This window comes from Syngnathoides biaculeatus, chromosome 4 (assembly GCF_019802595.1).
Source record: "Syngnathoides biaculeatus isolate LvHL_M chromosome 4, ASM1980259v1, whole genome shotgun sequence".
Taxonomy (NCBI): Eukaryota; Metazoa; Chordata; class Actinopteri; order Syngnathiformes; family Syngnathidae; genus Syngnathoides; species Syngnathoides biaculeatus.
This window is the reverse complement of record NC_084643.1, coordinates 32,854,409-32,873,149: the sequence shown is the minus strand read 5'-3', so window position 1 is coordinate 32,873,149 and position 18,741 is coordinate 32,854,409. Positions and strand designations below refer to the sequence as shown.

Genomic DNA, 18,741 nt, shown 5'->3' with positions numbered 1-18,741 from the left:
TACGGCATCCAGGAAAGGAACTTTGAAGGGCAGATGGTGGTGGACTTTGCAAAAAGGATGGAGATGGCTGTAGTGAACACTTATTTCCAGAAGAGGGAGGAACATATAGTGACCTACAAGAGCGGAGGTAGAACCACGCAGGTAGATTATATTTTGTGCAGACGATGTAATCTGAAGGAGGTTACTGACTGTAAAGTAGTGGTAGGGGAGAGTGTAGCTCGACAGCATAGGATGGTAGTATGTAGGATGATTCTGGTGGTGGGTAGGAAGATTAAGAAGACAAAGGTAGAGCAGAGAACCATGTGGTGGAAGCTGAGAAAGGAAGAATGTTGTGCGGCCTTCCGGAAAGAGGTGAGACAGGCTCTCGATGGACACGAGAAGCTCCCGGAAGACTGGATTACAACAGCCAAGGTGATCAGAGAGACAGGCAGGAGAGTACTTGGTGTGTCATCTGGTAGGAAAGGGGAGAAGGAGACTTGGTGGTGGAACCCCAAAATACAGGGAGTCATACAAGGAAAGAGATTAGCGAAGAAGAAGTGGGATACTGAGAGGACTGAGGAGAGGCGAAAGGAGTACATCGAGATGCGACGTAGGGCAAAGGTAGAGGTGGCAAAGGCTAAACAAGAGGCATATGAAGACATGTACACCAGGTTGGACACGAAAGAAGGAGAAAAGGATCTCTACAGGTTGGCCAGACAGAGGGATAGAGATGGGAAGGATGTGCAGCAGGTCAGGGTGATTAAGGATAGAGATGGAAATGTGTTGACTGGTGCCGGTAGTGTACTAAATAGATGGAAAGAATACTTTGAGAAGTTGATGAATGAAGAAAATGAGAGAGAAGGAAGAGTTGAAGAGGCAAGAGTGAAGGACCAGGAAGTGGAAATGATTACTAAGGGGGAAGTCAGAAAGGCACTACAAAGGATGAAAACTGGAAAGGCAGTTGGTCCTGATGACATACCGGTAGAGGTATGGAAGCAATTTGGAGAGATGGCTGTGGAGTTTTTGACCAACTTATTCAACAGAATACTAGCGGGCGAAAAGATGCCTGAAGAATGGAGGAAAAGTGTTCTAGTTCCCATTTTTAAGAACAAAGGGGATGTTCAGAGCTGTGGGAACTATAGAGGAATAAAGTTGATGAGCCACACAATGAAGTTATGGGAAAGAGTAGTGGAGGCTAGACTCAGGACAGAAGTAAGTATCTGCGAGCAACAGTATGGTTTCATGCCTAGAAAGAGTACCACAGATGCATTATTTGCCTTGAGGATGCTCGTGGAAAAGTACAGAGAAGGTCAGAAGGAGCTACATTGCGTCTTTGTGGATCTAGAGAAAGCCTATGACAGAGTACCAAGAGAGGAACTGTGGTACTGCATGCGTAAGTCTGGTGTGGCAGAGAAGTATGTTAAAATAGTACAGGACATGTATGATGGCAGCAGAACAATGGTGAGGTGTGCCTTAGGTGTGACAGAGGAATTTAAGGTGGAGGTGGGACTGCATCAGGGATCAGCTCTGAGCCCCTTCCTGTTTGCAGTGGTAATGGATAGGCTGACAGATGAGGTTAGACTGGAATCCCCTTGGACCATGATGTTCGCAGATGATATTGTCATGTGCAGTGAAAGCAGGGAGCATGCAGAGGAACAATTGGAAAGATGGAGACATGCACTGGAAGGAGAGGAATGAAGATTAGCCGAAGTAAAACAGAATATATGTGCGTGAATGAGAAAAGTGGAGGGGGAAGAGTGAGGCTACAGGGAGAAGAGATAGCGAGGGTCGACGACTTCAAATACTTGGGGTCAACAATACAGAGCAATGGAGAGTGTGGTCAGGAAGTGAAGAAACGGGTCCAAGCAGGTTGGAACAGCTGGCGAAAGGTGTCTGGTGTGTTATGTGACAGAAGAGTGTCTGCTCGGATGAAGGGCAAAGTTTACAAAACAGTGGTGAGGCCGGCCATGATGTACGGATTAGAGACAGTGGCACTGAAGAAACAACAGGAATCTGAACTGGAGGTGGCAGAAATGAAGATGTTGAGGTTCTCGCTCGGAGTGACCAGGTTGGATAGGATTAGAAATGAGCTCATTAGAGGGACAGCCAAAGCTGGATGTTTTGGAGACAAGATCCGAGAGAGCAGACTTCGATGGTTTGGACATGTTCAGAGGCGAGAGAGTGAGTATATTGGTAGAAGGATGCTGAGGATGGAGCTCCCAGGCAAAAGAGCGAGAGGAAGACCAAAGAGAAGGTTTATGGATGTGGTGAGGGAAGACATGAGTGCAGTTGGGGTTAGAGAGGAAGATGCAGGAGATAGGCTAAGATGGCAAAAGATGACACGCTGTGGCGACCCCTAACGGGACAAGCCGAAAGGAAAAGAAGAAGAAGAAGAAGTCTATAAATAAATACTAATCTGTTATCAAAATGTAGACAATATGATCGTTCATTATTTCCGTGTATACCTTTACCCCAAAAAATTACAAATTCAACCAAGTCAACTACTAGAAGTGAAACTAACTTGAAATCAGATTTGCATCATGGCATGCAAGCGTGCTTTCATAGGGTCTATATCGTATCCGTTCAAAATCATTTTAATTCTTCTTTTTGTAAATGACTGAAACCCATGAATTTGACATTAACGTCATGTTTCATTATCAGTAAATAATAGACATTTTTATAAGTAATTGCTTCTGAACTCTCACCTTGAAGTACGTGAAGCAGCTCGGAACATGTGCTTTTGGCATCACTTCAGAACATGCTCAGTACGGTTAACTTGCACTTCCTGTTTCCGGATGAATAATGATTGTTTAGGATCAGGCTCCTTTTGTTACCAAAGTTTATGAAACAAACCCGTAAGTTAATTTCAAGACCAACATTCCCTCTAATTTTTTATGTGTCTGAGCAAACACACTAAGCCCATGAGCGCCTCCTTTGACCACTGTGAGCAACATCAGACGTATGCACTGTGGTCAGATCAGTGTCATCCATTGAAGCTACATGGCTCATTCATAGATTCAGATTACAGCATTTACATTCCCATCAAAACATTTCTAAGAACAATTTGGTGTTTTTGCAAATTTACAATGAAAATGTCAACAAACGAAAAAAATATATTGCTAACCAAACCAAGCCATCTACAATTATAAATTTGAAAGGTCGCTTCCAACTTTGTTTCAATTACTTTTTTTAAACCCATAATGATCTCCCCATCTCTTTTTCTTGCTGTAAAACTAAATTATTGCTTGGAGAATATCTTTAGCAATGCATGTTGAAAGCTGAATGATGCTCCCAAACCGTTTTAAGGTTAATGTTGTTGCCTCCCATATTTAAAATACAGAATTAGCTTTTGTGCACTTTATTGTCTGTGCTTTCATCCTCTATCAGGCTGTGCTAAGGTGGAATTTTAACATTATACACCATCTCTTCCTGTACGTTCTACTTTGGCTTCAGACCAGACCTTTTTTACTCAAAAAAGAGAAAATCTCATCCAGTTTCACCACTTTTTCTTCTATTATTCACATAGCCCGATATTCATTAAAGCAACAGCACTTCTTTCTGTTTTACTTTTTTTTCTTGTGTGGGTGGACGGTGTTTGTAATGGAGCTTTCCGACTGGCGATCTTGAGCTCCGCCCCCCCACCTCCCTTAGCTACAGGTGCCCCGCCCTACAATCTTCCAAAATGGCGACTGAACATAATGGGTTTGAACTGTATCCTCTATCGTGCATTCCAGATAATATTGGGGTATGTTTTTTTGCCAAATGCGTCGCTTTTGTCCAAGACAGTTCTACAGAGAGGTCTAAACTATTTCACGCAAGGCTATGTACACGGAATTAAGATTTTGGACGGAGTAGGACGCAATGTCAGAGTTACAGCGAAATGTTGGCGATTGATGCAAAAATGTTTGATGCTTCACAAACTTCATATTGAAATCCAACAGGATAAAGTAGTGGCATCATTTTGCGCATGTAAAGCAGGGTGAGTACTTTTTACTTGGAAAGATCACGAGTAATATCATTGTAGTCTTTATAAGTGAGTGGGTGTATTCATTTGACTTGGCTCGTAATCGAACCCAGTGCAGTCTTAAAAGTCCGATAACATACAAATAGGCAAATAGACATTTCTCTTGCATGACGTGTACGCATTTATGTATTACGAACCCGACTCGTCGGGATAAAACGTGACACACTTCATTCAGTAGGTCAGTGATACACTAACAAAGTGAAAGTTGTTCTCCTGCAACATATAAAGCGCTGATAATAATTCAATCAAACTCAGAGAAGATACTTCTCCCTCGTTTACCTTCGAACATACAGTCTTGTGTTTGTTGATATTTTTCACATTTAGTTGTACGTGCGGTCTTCCGCGAGCCTTTATCCATCGTAGACACTTGGTCAACTGTGTTTTAGGCTTTGGAAAATGAATCAACTGGGCTCCTTGTAACCTAGCAGGATATCTTTCATCAGAATTGCACCTTCCCCAAGCGCATCTGAGGACCATTTTCTTCCTAACATTAACTTTTTGAAACGCATGCTACCGACAAACAGCATTGCTTGTGGGACATGGCTGTGGGAAGGGCGGGACAAGCCAGGGGTTAAGAAAATGCGGCTATCTGAGTGGCTATTCTTATACGAGTGATTGACAGGTCGGAAAGGTCCATTATGGGTGTACCCCTTTAAGAGGGGGCGGAGTCAGGTAAACTAGCAGGAGAAGTCTCATTTCTGTTAAAAAAAAGTCAGGCTGTGGTTCACTGCGCTGGATTGGTTTTCATGTGCGCTGAGAATGTGCGACAAGTGCGCAGTTCCATTGGTCTGGAATTTTTTTTTTTTTTTAAATTCCAATTTAAAAATTACAGAATTCCATCTATAAACGGAAAAATCACATGTCTGTGATAAACCCACAAGAGATTAGCAGGGCATTCCTTTCACACGTTTATGGCGTTTGGGGGTATCCGCTTGTGGTAAAAAGGGGGACTTCTCCCAGTGTTGAGGAGTATCTGCTTAAGGTCAGAAGGGAAACACACTGAGGTCAGAATGGAGACATCGCTGCCTCGTGTTCGGGAGTATCTGCTTGAAGTCGGCAGGGGGGCATCGACTTCCAGGCTACGCTGGGGACACACTGAGTCACGCACGCAGCACACAAGGAGAATAATTCAGAGTAAGACTAATAGAAAAAAAATGCATGATAAAACAATTCCACCAATAACTGTAGTAGTAACGATGTGCTTTTAACATGATAACTAAAATAGTAATGAATTCTTTCACACTTTTTTTCAACAGCTCCCGCCAATTCACTGAAGCTTTTTCCAGAGTTGCTAGCCGGCACGCTTTTCAAAGCCTCGCGACGAAGAGGCTCGCGATCCGGTACACAAGTCTGGCTGCGAAAGCGGGGACATCATCTAATGCTTCCTACGAAAGTCTTTGGACGTTCTGCGGCTCTGTGCTTCACGGAGACTTGGCTTTGTGGACGAGTGCCCGACGCTGCTATCATACTGCCCGACTTCAACCTCCATCGTGCTGATCGTCTCGCCGACCTAACAAGCTTAATTGACACTCTTTTCAGAAGGCCAGCATTACAGTTAAGATCCTTTTTTGTTAGTCACTTGAAAGATTCGAGAATTTTGTGAAATACTGGATTTGTCTATTCTTTTGTGTTTCTGCCATTGTCATCAAATTATATACAAATAATAAACAGCAGCTTTTACTTTTTGAAGGAAAAAAATAAAGAATAAGTGGAGTTTGCCTTGATATTAAAAAAATAATATTCCACTGCCTTTCGTTTGCCATGTTAGCATATATATGCCCATATATATACACTTTTTATATGGGCACTTACCTGTAAGCTAACACGGATAAAAACGAAAGGCGGTGGAATATGCTTCTATATGAACGAGGAATGGTGCACAGACGTTACAGAGCTCAGCACACACTGCAGCAAATTTCATTAGCTACAACAACCTAACTATAAAAAATAAGACTGAAGTAACCATTTACGAAGTGTCTTGAGCAGACAAGTGTCCGATCCCACTCCTCCTCCTACGTGATTTCTGTCACATAGTGTAAAAGATCAAGAGGACAATACTGTGCCTTTGTGGCGCAGTCCTGAGTCCCATGATGTGTGTATGCCAGGTAGCCCAATAGTCAGTTTGGACTTGATGTGCTGTCGGTCGCGTCTTCAATAAATGCAATTAGAAACATAATGTCGTCCACCTTGCGTATGTATGAGTAACGGAACTCAGGGATTGAAAATTGCCGCCGTTCGAGGCAGCCCAACGGGAAACGTCACGTGAAAACAACTCATTTTGACACGTTACACGCCATTGCGTATAAATGTGTACTGGGCTGTGTTTGGGAATTGCAACATCACTACTGTACTTGCGGAGGAGGATAGAGTATCCACACACCAGTGTCTCGAGCTTCCGGTATCTCAGCAAGAGTCATAAAAACCTTATTTTTAGCTTAGCTATGTCGGAAACATGCTGCAAGTTACGTGCATGTATGACATAATATATAAACACTGCAAATGTGAATTTTAACTGACTCCATAACATCTTGGTCATCTGACCTTTAATACCAACATACAGGCACCAACTTAAAATGTGTGAAGGCACTGAAAACAGTGAAGTGTCATGCTCCTGGCATCCTGGCCAGGCTGGGCATGGCCAGCCAATTAGTCGGCACATACCCGCACCTTGTTTCGGCTGATTACGCCCGGTACTTATAGGACCCGGTGACGACTGGTCCGCAGTCAGATCGTTGAGGTTCATGCCCCCGTTCCAGCACTCTCGTATCCCTGATCGTCAACCCGTGTGTACCGACCTTCACCTGTTCTCCGACCGACCCCGTAAGCCTGATTCCCTTGATACTCCTGCCTGCTTTGATCGCTCTCCCGTGTACCGACTCCTGCCTGCCCGCTGACCTGCTCTCTACGCCCAACGTCCCAACTATCGCTGCTGCACCTGACTGCCTGCCCGATCCCCGACCATTGAATAGTAAACGTTTTTCCCGATTGATATCTGCGTCTCCTGTGTACTCCTGCATTTGGGTCCTACCTTCGTTCCGATGGGTCGTGACAGAATAAGTGGACCAATGAAGAAAAGGTGGAACTTAAAGACTGTTTAGACTGCACAGCCTGTAAAGTCTTTATAACTTCCAACTGCCAGCCTGCAAGATTACTGTATGTAGACAGCATCACATCCTATATCGGTTTCTCTGAAGGCGTTTCTACCAGACATTTTGCACGTTTGAGAACAACAAGCCATGGTTCACTGCCAAACTTAATTAAGCAGCTTCACCAGGCTAAAAAGGACAGACGCAAGTTGAAAAGGGAATAGAGACCTCTGTAATCACAAATCAGGTGACAAAAGAAATGAACATCACAAAGAAAAACTATGGAGAAAAGATGGAAAAACAGTTTACTGCAGACGACTCTGGCAAGGATTAAAACCACGAACCGACGACAAGCGACCATTCCCCAAACAGAGTACAAAATGACTAGCTGATGACTTGTAGACCTTCTTTTGCAGATTTGTAAAGGACACTTTCACATCCCACAACCACCCACCCGTACAACCAACCATCGACCACCAACACACCCGAGTTCTCCGTTGACCATTTGTGAAGAGGACGTGAGACATCTTCTAACTACTAAAGATCAACAGAGCAGAAAGCTTAGACCTCGTGTCCCCATCCTTCTTCAAAGTCTGCGTGGACCAGGTGTTACCAGTTTTCACACAGATCTTCACTAGTTCTCTGGAAGTGTGTGAAGTAACATCCCGTGTCATACACTTCACCATCATCCCAGTCCCCATTGAACCTGCAATCTCGGGTCTGACAACAGGTCTTTCAACCTCACATCCGGGTTCATGAAGTCCTTTGAACCCCTCGTGCTGAACCACCTCAAGAGCATTACAGGATCCCTACCACCACCCCCTGCACAGTTTATCAACTGAGCAAATAGGTCTATGGATGACAATCAACATGGGACTGCACTTCCTCTTAGAAAACCTCGACAGCGTGGGGACATTTGCGCCTGTTCGTGGACTTCAGGTCAGAGTTCAACAATATCATCCCCAAATTCCTCTCCTACAAGTTTCTCCACCTTATCGCTTTGCCTCCCATTTGCCAGTGGATTTATAGCTTTCTGACAGACAGGAAACAGCAGGTGAGGCTGGGGGACACAACCTCATTCACACACACACACGCACACACACACACACCATTAGCACTGGGGCACCTCAATGGTGTGTTCTGCGCTGCTCTTCTCTCTCACCACGAACCCCTGGCTGTGAAACTCTTGTAGATTGTAAACAACACCACACTCATCGACCTCATCAAAGCTGTGATGGGGTCTGTGTATCGACAGAAAGTGGAGCTGCTGGAGATTTGGTCCAGCCGACCCAACCTGGAGCTCAACATGCTAAAGACTAGAGATGATTGTGGACTTCATGATCACGGACTTCAGGAGGTGTTGTTCGCCACAGACGCCACTCATGCTGTCCAACTACCCCAATCGTCAAAACCTTCACGTTCCTCGGAATTACAGTCTCTCATTAGCTGAGGTTAGAGACCAACATCTACTGCATCCTCAAAAAGGCCCACAAGGATAAGCTTCCTGTGTGACTTCTCAGGAAATACGGCCTGCCAAAGGAGCTGTTGAGGCAGTCATACACACCAGTCATTAAATCAGTCCTGTGTTTATCCATCACACACCTTTTTGGTGCTGCCACGAAGAAGGACTGCAGGAAAAATTGTTGGGACCCCTACGCACCCTTAAGGACTTGCACACTGCCAGAACAAAGATAAGAGCATGCAAAATCCTCTTGAACCCCTCCACATCCTGCTCATCACCTCTTCCCTCAGGTAGGCGCTGACAACATTCCAACAGCTTCTTTCCTCTTGTCATTAAATTACTAGAGGCTAAGTCATTTGTGTATTCTTGTAATTGTTATGCCTCCAAAGTATTTATTGTCAAAATGGCTCTCTGTTGTACTTATTCTCTCTCGCTTCTCATACAGTGCAGACGCTTTTTTGTTTGCTCGAGCTCTGCTTGCTTTTCCTCTGTTGACATGTTTTTTTCTTGCTGATAAGCTAGTTTTTTTTTCTAAAATGTTTTTTTAGAAGCAGAGACTTCTGGATAATTTTTTCTTATCTGTGGGACTGTATTTTTCTTTTTTGTGGATAATCAGTTGTTTCATCATTACGTGAGTGTGGCCTGCTAATTAGCACAACCCAGGTGTTAGGAACAAGACCAGCCATCAAGATGCCTCCCTTCTTTACTGAGGACTATCATGGACAACTGTAGAGAGTGTCAATTCTGGAATCGAAAATCTGCCATCTTGAAGTCTATGTGGATGTAAATGGACAGTCGGGGAATGAAACCACTCTATAGATGTCTGGTGAGCAGAGATGGGCTAACAGACAACCACCTAGCTCAACAACGAGGACTGACCTGAACTGTGGAAAGGATAACGGACACCCCAGCAGTTCTCCCTGGTATTTACTGGGAGCAAAGCCCAAACATGTGGGACATTTTAAAAGGAAGACACAACAGCACCAAGAGATTACCGAAGAATCTGGCTGGCTGGCCTCAACAACAAGTGAGCAGCCGTGGAGGGTCGGTACAGCGAAGAGCAAGACAAAAGAATGTGAATCAGCGCAAATGTTGACGTCAGACCAGATTTGAGCCACTCTGACAACACCCAGGCCAAGAATGCTCATCCTCCACCACAACTGAAAGGTATGAAATTAAATCATCCGAGATAAAATTGGGACCCCAAACATTAATAGTTGGTGATGGAGCCATTAAGGATGTGAAATGCTTTTGCAGTGAGGAGAACACCAAAGTACTGTGTTTTACTAATGACACGGTGTCTGATATCTCTCGAAAAATCCTGGAGATCACTGATCAGCACCCAACTGTGAAATCTGTCATTATACACAAGCGGCAATCAGAGGTACTGAAGCGAGATTTCATTGATCTCCTAACAAAAGTGCAAGGGATGGATGGTGAGGTTCTTATAAGCGGACCTCTCCCACTTGTACAATCTGGAAATGAACGTTTCTCGAGGCTCCGTCAATTGAATAGTTGATTAGGCAAGGTGTGCACTGCACTATCCGTGAGTTTCACTGACAATTTCTGCCTTTTTCGGGAGCATAAAAATCTTTGGAAAGCAGACGGTTTCTGTCTAAATAGACAAGGCGTTAAGTTATTAGCTGCCAACATTTTCTACTGTATGTGTCTTTCACCACCCTGTAAAGAAAATGTTTACAAAAACCAAGGACAAAAGGATCCAGTTGTTCCCAAACAATCGGAGGAACAAGAAATGAGATGAGACAAGGTGCACACAGATTCATGTGCGTCATCCAAACAATCTGATGAGCAAATGACAAATGGAATGTGCCAGCACTTTAAATCTCCCACACCTCTCCCTGCACCATTGGAGCCATCCACACCTCAGAATCTCCCCTCTATCACTACAACAACCTTATAATCAGCAGTAGATGTTGAGTCCCCCTCTCCCAGCCTGAATGCAATGTTGGGTCTGATGGATAGGATGAAGATTATAGTCAACGATGGAGTCCAGCCCATACCACGCCAAGATCTTCCTCCCATCCCCCTCGCCTGAAACCACCATCCACTAAGAAGCGAAAGGCCCCTCCTCCACCCATGAAGACTATCTGTAAAACTGACTGATATTTACCGGGTCTTTTCCAGAATAACTCAGACCCCTTTGGTAGAGCAGGCATTTTTCCATCCCTGTAATTACAAGGGACAGAAAGTTGGTCAAAAAGATATGGCACCAAAAAAGTAGAACGTCCAACTTAGTGAGGATAAAATGTGAGTCTATCGAACCATTCTCTCCAGCCATCTCTGCGAGACGAGCTCTTTTTAATATCAGGTCACTGGGTAATAAATCAATGTTGATCAATGACATCATTACAACGTATGGTCTGGACTTTTTGTTATTAAATGTAACATGGTTAACAGACAGTAGCTGTAATACCATTTTAAATGAGGCAACACCAGCAGATTTAAATTTTATGAACAAGTGTTGAACAGGGAAAAAAAATGTGGTGGTATTGCTGTTATTTTTAAATCATTATTTCAATGTAAAGAAATTATAGTGGGTGACTTCAGCTCTTTTGAATATCTGTGTTTTTTAGTTAAGGGTGACCCAAAGGTTATCATTTTAATAATTTATAGACCTCCAAGATACGATGGAAAATGTATGGAGGATTTTTTCAGAACTGCTGTCAGTTATTTGTAGTGAGTACAACTATTTTGTCATAACAGGGGAGTTTAACATTCATGTTGAAAATAACATGGAAAAAAACATCCAAAGTACTTTATGCAATACTGGACACATTTGACCTCTCTCAACATTTTAAAAGTCCAACTCACACTCAAGGTCACATTTTAGACCTGGTCATCTCTAAGGATGTTGAAATTCTATCGATTGATATTGAAGGATGTGGCTATTTCTGACCATTTTTTGTGCATTTTTTTAATTACAGATTCTTCCAAAAGTTCAGATAACCTCTATCTCTATTAGGAAAAGGTAGATAAATGAGAGTACTGCCACTAAGTTTATGGAGACTGTGGCTGTTCCACAGACTGTGAATGCTGAGACAGTTGATGAACTTTTGGACAATTTCACCTCGAAAATCACAAATGCCATGAATGCTGTTGCTCCTATTAAAAGTGAGACCATCCTGAGGTGACCTAGAACACTGTGGAGGAGCACAATTATGGTCAAGAGATCTAAATCGGAGTGTAGGAAAGCAGAACGCAAGTAGAGAAAAACTTAACTCCAAATTGACTATGACCTCTACAGACAGTGTCTCTGTAATTTTAACCAAGAGTTAGTTAGAGCTAGACAGCAACACTTTTCTGAAATCATCAGTAAGAACGTCAACAATACTCGTGCTCTATTTGCTGTGGTTGACAAGATTACAACCCCCCTGAATCAGATAGATCCAGAACTACTAACAGCTGGCAAATGCAATGAGTTTCCCTGTTATTTTAGTGAAAAATACAATCCATCAGACCAAATATCAGCACAAATCAGCAAAAATATAGAACGATCTCACATCTGAACCCACCCAGAGACAACTCTATTAACTTGTCAGAATTTGATACAGTTGACCCGAAAACTGTCGAGAAAATTGTTCAGCAGTTGAAACCATCAACGAGCTGTCTCGACTCAATACCACCTGACTTTTTCAAAACTACTACTGTCAAGTCAGTGCTGCCTGATTTGCAGCAAATAATTGCTCACTTCAGTCTGGCGAGTTTCCCAAAGCTCTTTAAATCAGCTGCTGTTAAGATTATTCTATAAAACAGAGCACTTGATGATTCCATGTTAGCAAGCTATAGACCCATCTCAAATCTCCCGTTCATAGCCAAGATGTTTAAGAAAGTTATTTTTAATCACCTCAGCAATTTCTTGAATTCAAATTGACTTTGACAAATTTCAATCAGGTTTCCCAACTCATCACTGTACAGTTTCTGCTCTTATCAAAGTGCAAAATGATACAAGGTTGAATATTGACTAAGGAAAGGTGTCAATTTTGGTCTTGTTGGATCTCAGCTCGGCTTTTGATACGGTAGATCAAAATATACTGCTAAACAGGTTGGAAACGTAAGTAGGACTAAATGGAACGGTCCTTAAATGGTTTCGGTCCTAACTGGAGGAAAGGAGCTACTTTCTGTGACCACTGGAGGTGCTCGGTCTCAACGAATGGCAATGACCTATGGGGTCCCTCAAGGGTCAGTTCTTGGACCTCTCCTGTTCAGCCTGTATATGCTACCCTTGGGTCAATGCTTCAAAACTTTAATTTTGACTACCATAGCTATGCAGAAGACACACAGTTGTATTTAGCAGTGTCTACAGATGACGACAGCTCAATTGAGGTTATGTGCCACTGTCTAAAGCAAATAACTGGATGAGCCAAAATTTTCTTCAACTAAACCACAACAAAACTGAGATAATGGTTTTTGGCAATAAAGAAACAAGGATTGTTGTTCGTAAATACCTGGACTCTCTGTCTTTAAAAAAATCAAACACCAAGTCCAAAACCTGGGTGTTTTTATTGACTCTGACCTAACTTCAAACAGTCATATCAACTCAATCACAAAAACTGCCTTCTACCATCTGAAGAACATATCTAGAGTGAAGTCTTGTATGTGTCAAGCAGGCCAGGAAAAGCTCATCCATGCTTTTATCTCAAGTAGACTTGACTACTGTAGTGGTCTTCTGACTGGACCCCCCCAAGAAAAAAAAAAAGTATTAAACAGCTGCAGCTGATTCAGAATGCTGCAGCTCACGCTCTGACCAAAACAAAGCGGTCAGATCATATAAATCCAATCCTAGAGTCCTTGCACTGGCTTCCAGTCATCTTTAGAATAGATTTTAAAATTCTGCTACTGGTCTATAAATCACTAAATGATTTAGGTCCTGAATACATGCAAGAAACACTTACGAAATACAAACCTGGTAGAGCTCTGAGATCGACTGACTCAAAGTGAAATAGTGGAGCACAGAGTCCAAAGCAAACATGGTGAAGCAGCATTTAGCTATTATGCTGCACACAAATGGAATAAATTGCCAACAGAGGTGAGGTCAGCCCCAAGTGGGAATGTTTTTAAATCCAGCTTGAAAACTCTTCTTTTTTCTCATGCTTTTTAAAATATGTCCACTTTTTGATCACATCACTGTATGCAGTTTTAACTGTTATTTTTAAATATTTTGTTTGTCATTTTAATTGTTTTTATCACCTTTCAAATGTTTTATCTCTATGTTTAAAATGCCTTTAATCATGTAAAGCACATGGAGTTGCAATGCACTATACAAATACATTTGCATTGCTTTGCTCGAGCGGCCCCAGCCACCACAGAGAAATTCCCTGGCTGCTGTTAAAATACTTGGCAAATACAGAGGACTGATTACGATTCTGAAAACGATACAAGTGTCACTTTCCAAGGTGAAGCCGCCAATTCCAGAGCAAGTACAGCAAAAGTCACATTGATTTGCAGTAAATCTTCATTGAATTGGGGAGTGACATTCATGTTCATGTTTGTTGGTTTTGCTCTTTTAAGACTGAGTGTTCAACTGATAACTGGTTCATTTTGTACAGATACAATATACACCTTTGATATGAAATGGATTTTTTTATACTATTTGAATTTTCCAACCATGGAGAGTTTGCTGATTGCACATATGAAACTTGTGTGGTTCAGCACCTCCAACAAGGTTAAGAACAACTGGACTTATCTTTGTGGTGTGCTCACAGTCTGTATTAAAAGTGGGACACTATGTGTTACCTTACTGTCTGTACTAAGATTCGCAAGCATTGTGGTTAATTCAGTCCATATAAACAGGGACACTTTGTGGTGACTTCACTGTCCATAGTCACTGAGTGAAATTTTGTGGCTAATGAAAATAAAACTGCTCCTTACTTTGCATTTCTATTTTTTTATGAATTACATTATTATTATTACGATCCAATTTTATAGTTATGTGTCCTGCTGGAACAAGAGGCCCCAGGAGCACATGAATTTACCCCAGTGGGACTTATTAAAGGATTACTAGTATCTTAAACTCACTCCCTGTAAAAATAGTGAGAACCTTCACGGCTAGTTCATTGTCTCTTACCAATTGGATCCTTTGTGGTTAGTTCATTGTATTAACAGTGTGTCAATTACACAAATGTGATTGGTAGACCGTATTAAAGGTCTAATCCAGAGGACCCATTTTTTCATTTATATATCACACAAACGTATCTAATTTTTCATAAAAAAATATTTTAAAACTCTCAACACAACAGAAATTAAATAAATTAGCGCCAATGTGCACATTTTCTTTGTAATCCGAATCCCTCCGATGTCTGTTTCAAACCGAGTCTCTGTGATGTGTGACGTCCCGCCAAGACAACCCCAGTACAGAAATGGCTTCCTACACAGACAATCATACATGCTGCGAGTGGGATCTAGAGGAGATAGCAGCGACGAAGAAGTTTTTATGGAATGCTCTGTGGAAGGGATAGGAACTGAATAGGAGGAATTTTCTTATTCTTCCCATGTTCGAAAAACATCCCACGCGGGTGTAATTACACCATATATGTTCGAACCTGAGTTGAACGAATACAACACAAGGACGGGATTCGGCGAGACTTGATGAAGTTGACGTGGAACTTTGCACCCAAAACAGACTGGTAGGTGCCTCAAGAAATCTACGTACACCTTGTTGACAAAATAATCTAATTCAAACACGTTTAAATGTCTGATGCTGCTTGCACACAACAGTGAGTCGATTGTTGTTGTTGTACTAGCGACTGAGTCGGTGTAAAACAAAAAGCGAAACCTTCGGTATCGTTCTCAGTTTAAAGATTCAGCCCATATTTTAAATAGTGCACCTAACACTTGAGAGCACACAGTCGAATTTCAGGAAGACCGCAGCGTCAACAGTACACTAACTTTATCCAGTGTCCACATTTCGTCACCTCCTAAACATCACTGGATACAGATATTAGCGGACATATATATCTGTATTGTACTTACATTTAAAATTAAGTAGATACTTGTCAATACTAAACAAAAACACGTACGTACTTACTTGCTATCGAAGCCAAGTGACCGCTGTAACGGGTTTTCAAAGCAGTCCTCTGTGAAATGCTTGGAACATTTTACTGTCCACTTTGATTTGTAAGTTCAATGCTCCCGCTTTGTCTTCACAAACCTGGCCCATAACCTGCCTATCTGTTCATCTTTCCGCCATTCATGTAAGACGTCTTCGTCAGCGTTTGACGCAGAACAGCCGTATACAACCAACTTCCTCACCATCTTTGCCAGGTTTTTCACTCTCTGGCTAAATGTTGTCTTGGCGTGACATCACATTCCGGGGAGTTACAGAACTTCCCGAATCTAAGTGACATTTCGAACAAAATCTTGAGACTGACTTTGACGCTAATTTATTTCATTTCTGTTGTGTTGAGAATTTTTTAAATGTTTTTTAATTGGACAAGTAGCAGTGAGTTCACAAGTGTGAGATTTTGGTAGCTAGTTCGCTGGGTGTATTATTAATAGGATAATTGGTGGTTAGTTTACTGCCCTGATAAACTTAGGCCCACTTTGCAGTGAGTTCAAGGTCTATACTAGCTTGATAACAAATTGTATTTTTAAGAGTAGGACACTGCAGTTACTTCAGCGGTCGTTTCAAAAACGGGACACACGAGTGTTTGGTCAGGTGTGATCGGCGGTCCCTCACCTACTAGGTCGGGGAGCACCTGGAGTCCGAGGACCCGCTGGTCACTGTGCAGTTCCAGGCCGTAGATGCAGTCAAAGCCATCGTACTTGATCAGGTAGAGGGACGGGTTGACGGGGACCTGGTCTAGAACGGTTCCCTTCCACTGGGATGATTTACTGCCTTCCTTCCACACATGTTGGATCCTGCAGCCCACGATGTTCATCTTGGCCGGGGACAAAGTTCTACTGGGCCCCACGCCGCTCTTCTGCTTCCTGCCAGAGAAGACATGTCAGACGTTTCAGAAGCTCCTCTTCTTCTTGGTCTTGATCTTGGTCTTACTTGTGAGGATTCCTCCTCTTCATCATGTTGACCGTCACACCGGAATGTCCTGCAACACACAAAGTCATCCCGGTCGGCTCGCTGGTGCATTCAATTACACTCGGGCCAATGTGGCGGCTGCTCACCACCGTCCGCTCTGGGCCGTGGGGCCTCTGGGCTCTTGAAGGGGGTCTTCATTCATCCACCTGAGTGGGGGGAAGGGAGGGGGCTCTAAAGGGAGGGGGGAGGAGGGAAGGAGGGGAGGGAACAAAAGGGGAGGAGGAGCACCAGGAATTAGACTGGGCCGTGACGCATTCACACTCTGGGGCTGCAGGTTAACTCCTGGAGGGAAAAGACCAACTTCCAGCTTCTCTCCACCTAAAGACACACAAAACGGGAAAGTTTCAACTTCATATTTTCATTTTTTTCCACACTTCCTTTTTTTTTTTTTTTTTTAAAGAAAAACAAACATCTCCAGTTCAGTAAGGGAGCAAACCAAGTCATGCTTAGATGCATAGAAATTTCAAACCACGACCACAACACGCTGAGCTGGGAACACTAAGTCCAGCTTGAACCAAAGTACCTTGGGACCAGAAACAAAGTACAGTTACCAAAGCACATTCTGACCAAAGCATACTTGAACCAGAACGACAGCCCACCTAAGACAGTTTACAAAGTACAATTACACCAGGATCGAAGCACAATTGCACCAAAGTACACTAAAACCAAAACCAAATCACACTTTATTCACCAAACTCAGTGCAGGACCAAGACATCCTCACCCAGGAATACTTGGACTGGAACCTGGCCCAGAATAAAAGAACATTTTGAATAAGACTAAAGCACACTTGGTCATAACCACAACTTAACCCGACCTAAAGCATGTTTAGACGAAGAACAAACTCAAACCAGTACCAAAACACAATCAGAGGGAACACTTGGACCAGCTTGAACCAAAACAAGCTTAGACAGGATCTACACTTGGACCTGAAGTACACTTGGAGCAGAAACAAAACAACATTCGGCCCAAGACAAAAGCACGTTTAGACCAGGACTAAAGGACACTTGAACCAGTACCTAAGCACCCTTAGACTTCAACTAAAGTACACTTGGACCAAAACTAAAACTAACTTGTACAGGTACAAAGTACATGTGAGTCAGGGGAAGAAGAGGACCAAAGCAGAACCAAAACGCACATAGAGCAGGACCTTGAACAGAGAAACAATTGCTATTATTTCTTATTCCCAACAACACGTCATATCCCGGCGACATGCAATTCACTTTCGCTAAGTAATGACGTTTCGACCTCCCCTCGAGTGTGGAATGCACTGAATGGCGCGCACACAAACATGCTAAACATGTTATTGTTTTTCTTCCCTCCAGCCGCCACGCGAGTCGCGGTGACCAAACCGCGATGACGCGTTTACCCTGCGAAAGTCTGAGGAACGTGGCGAGGGAGCACATATCATATGCCAGTGCGGTCCTATTTGACAAAAATGCGCATCCTGTGTGCGGAAGGCGAACAAAGGAGGCGGCAGGCTCGCAGCACGCGAACACGGCAAAGCCAAAGGAGCCGTTTCGGGCTCGGCGCAAAGCGCACAAAGACGAGCAAACGCCCAAAGCGACCGCTTTCTTACCGACTTGGCGTGGGGAACCGCGTAGCAGCTCAATCGCAATCGACGTCTGCGTTCCGATTGATCTGCTTCTCCAACGCCAGGATTCTCAGCCAAGCTAGCCGTGGTAACGACAGATCCAAAGCGGAAGTAGGGATGCGCTGTTTTCAAAGTTAAAACCTCACCGTGAGCAACGATACGAGGAAGGATACCAGGGGTTGCTCAACGGTAGCCTTATACGCAAGATGCCCAGATTTTCAATTCGACACACTGATGACTACATTGACTTTTTTTTCGCTTTATTTTGAACCCGGAATATGTATTTTTTTTAATTTTGAAGATGTCACCGGAGATAGGTCAAAAATCGTCACAAGTCGGGGGTCGTCCCGCCTTTTCTCTTGTCAAAAAGTGGACCTTCAGTTTTTCCGGTGGGTTGCCGATTTCCTGCAAAATACTGAGCCGGCGGTTGTAGTAGTGGGCGGGGCTTCCAATGACTGAGGGGAGGTCATACGATCATGTGACAACTTTTTTTTTTTTTTTTTACCTGGGTCTTTAAAGCACTGATCCGGAGTCTGAACTCGTTT

The 18,741-nt window shown here is 43.1% G+C and overlaps 1 protein-coding gene across 1 annotated transcript in view; it reads right to left on the bottom strand.

Moving 5' to 3' along the window:
- Window positions 1-18,321, bottom strand: part of spinb (spindlin b) — a 29,145-nt gene extending 10,824 nt beyond the window's left edge. Inside the window, exons 1-4 of the mRNA XM_061817211.1 lie at window positions 18,182-18,321; window positions 16,691-16,922; window positions 16,566-16,614; window positions 16,248-16,498 (exon numbers count right to left, since the gene is read on the bottom strand). Coding sequence (XP_061673195.1) covers window positions 16,248-16,498; window positions 16,566-16,614; window positions 16,691-16,742 — 352 coding nt within the window. The 5' untranslated portion in view covers window positions 16,743-16,922; window positions 18,182-18,321. The remainder of the gene's footprint in view (window positions 1-16,247; window positions 16,499-16,565; window positions 16,615-16,690; window positions 16,923-18,181) is intronic.
- Between the last annotated feature and the right edge of the window lie 420 nt (window positions 18,322-18,741).